General features: G+C 38.5%; 1 protein-coding gene across 1 annotated transcript; it reads left to right on the plus strand.

Moving 5' to 3' along the window:
- The first annotated feature begins 836 nt into the window (after positions 1-836).
- On the plus strand, positions 837-1,775 carry LOC105468618 (olfactory receptor 51B5). Its single transcript, XM_011718816.2, has one exon. It carries the CDS (start codon positions 837-839, stop codon positions 1,773-1,775), a length of 939 nt encoding a protein of 312 aa, XP_011717118.2.
- The last annotated feature ends 495 nt before the right edge of the window (positions 1,776-2,270 follow it).

Raw genomic sequence — 2,270 nt, forward strand, 5'->3', positions numbered from 1 at the left:
AAAAAAGAAAAAGACACTACTTGTAAATAAGAAACAGTAAGATGTTTAAACTGAAGGAGATACACTATTATAAGTGATGTCTTTGGCTGGCCTAATCATTTATTCCAGCCCCAAAGTCTATGATTATCTAACTTACAATTAGACTGAGCCATTGTCACAAGTAGTGAGTAGTACTGAAGTATCCAACAAGAGGGTAATTCACACCAATCGTGAATGTCTGTTCCCCATCACTAGTCCATGAAATCAGGAGGCCAAGTGTTTCTTTCTCTGTCTGCTCCTTAGCTACAGTGGTAGTGGCAGAGTTTCTCTTCCCATACTTTTCTTTCTTAGGCTGTTGAGACTTTAGCTGATAATTCAGATAAGTCTTTATATGCAGGAAAATGTGGATTAGGGATCAGTATTGTGAAGGCAATTACAGGTTTAAGTAGTAGACTAGAAAAAAATTAGTGTTAGGATCCTTGAAATCCCCTTGAATGCCCCATAGAATATGGATTCTTTAAAATCTGCATAGTTAAGGGAAACAGTTTAGAGTTGAAGTTTACATAAAAATTTTTCTGAAGAGAATGCTTAAATGCATATAAACACTTGAAACTCCAAGAATTTGATTAAGTAGGTAGGAGATAGATCCTGGAATGTGCAGTTAAGAATACAAATAGTATAGGTAATCCTAAGAATGCATTTTGAGAAACAATCACTTATATTGATGTCATTGTTGTCTTTAGGGAAAAATTCTGAGAATCATATGGTCGAAGTGATACCCTGAAGGTAAAACTGCGCATTGTGGTAATAACAGAAACAGAAAGACATTTCTTCTATATAAACTCAATAAACCCAGGATGTGGTCCAACGGCAGCTCGCATCCCTTCCTGTTGACTGGTTTTCCAGGCTTGGAGGCAGCTCATCACTGGATTTCCTTATTTTTCTTGTTCATCTATATGTCTGTCCTTTTTGGCAATGGCACCCTCCTTCTTCTCATTAAGGAAGATCACAATCTTCATGAGCCCATGTACTTCTTTCTGTCCATGCTGGCTGCCACAGACCTGGGGCTGACCCTGACCACAATGCCCACGGTGCTGGGAGTCCTCTGGCTGGATTACAGGGAGATTGGAAGCGCAGCCTGCTTTTCCCAGGCCTACTTTATACACTCACTTTCCTTTGTCGAGTCTGGCATTCTGCTTGCCATGGCCTATGACCGTTTTATTGCCATCTGCAACCCTCTTAGATATACCTCCATACTTACTACTACTCGAATAGTGAAGATTGGGCTGGGAGTTCTGATTAGGGGATTTGTATCTGTTGTTCCCCCAATCATGCCCCTCTATTTTTTTCTCTATTGTCACTCCCATGTTCTTTCACATGCATTCTGCCTTCACCAGGATGTCATTAAACTGGCCTGTGCTGATACCACCTTCAACCAACTGTACCCAGTTGTGCTTGTGGTCTTTATATTTGTGCTAGATTCTCTGATTATCTTCATCTCCTATGTGTTGATACTCAAGACTGTCCTGAGCATTGCCTCCAGAGAGGAGAGGGCTAAGGCTCTCAATACCTGTGTCTCCCATATCTGCTGTGTCCTGGTTTTCTATGTTGCAGTGATTGGATTATCTCTGATTCATCGTTTTGGAAAGCAGGTTTCACATATTGTTTACCTCATTATGAGCTATGTCTATTTTCTGTTCCCTCCACTAATGAATCCTATAATATATAGTGTCAAGACCAAGCAGATTAAGAATGGCATTCTTCACCTTTTTACTACCCATAGAATTGGAACCTGATCTCCAACCATCACAGTCACTCTCACAAAATGTAAACACTCTAATATTTAGCAGGAGAACAAAGAAGTCTCATATCTAGCATACATGCTCATATGACTTGGTAAAATAGGTGTTAAAATAGAGCTTTAAGTTTCCCTAAGGTATCTCTTTAAGCCCAACTCTTTAGCTAAATGTAGTTTGTACAAATTTTTGTTGCATTCCTGTATACAGAATATTTCTCTAAGCTTTGCACTAAATTATTGTGATAACAATACCTTAGGCATCTATGGGTATGTCTATAATGTAACTAACATGTTTATTTCATGGTATAAAGTTAGCAGATAGTAACAGAGTCATAAAAATATAAAATTATTAGTTGGTTTGAGTGAAATGGAATAGAGTTTGGTTTACTATATCAAATCCAATTTCCAACTCCTATGAATTCCTCTGCAGATGTCCATACAAACAATGGGAACCTATAAATTTGGTCACTGAAGTTCAGGAATTTTCCTGCAA

The sequence above is a fragment of the Macaca nemestrina genome, chromosome 12 (assembly GCF_043159975.1).
Source record: "Macaca nemestrina isolate mMacNem1 chromosome 12, mMacNem.hap1, whole genome shotgun sequence".
Taxonomy (NCBI): domain Eukaryota; kingdom Metazoa; phylum Chordata; class Mammalia; order Primates; family Cercopithecidae; genus Macaca; species Macaca nemestrina.

Coding starts and splice junctions, on each gene's coding strand:
- LOC105468618 (XM_011718816.2), top strand. CDS start 837: ATGTGGTCCAACGGCAGCTCGCATCCCTTCCTGTTGACTGGTTTTCCA.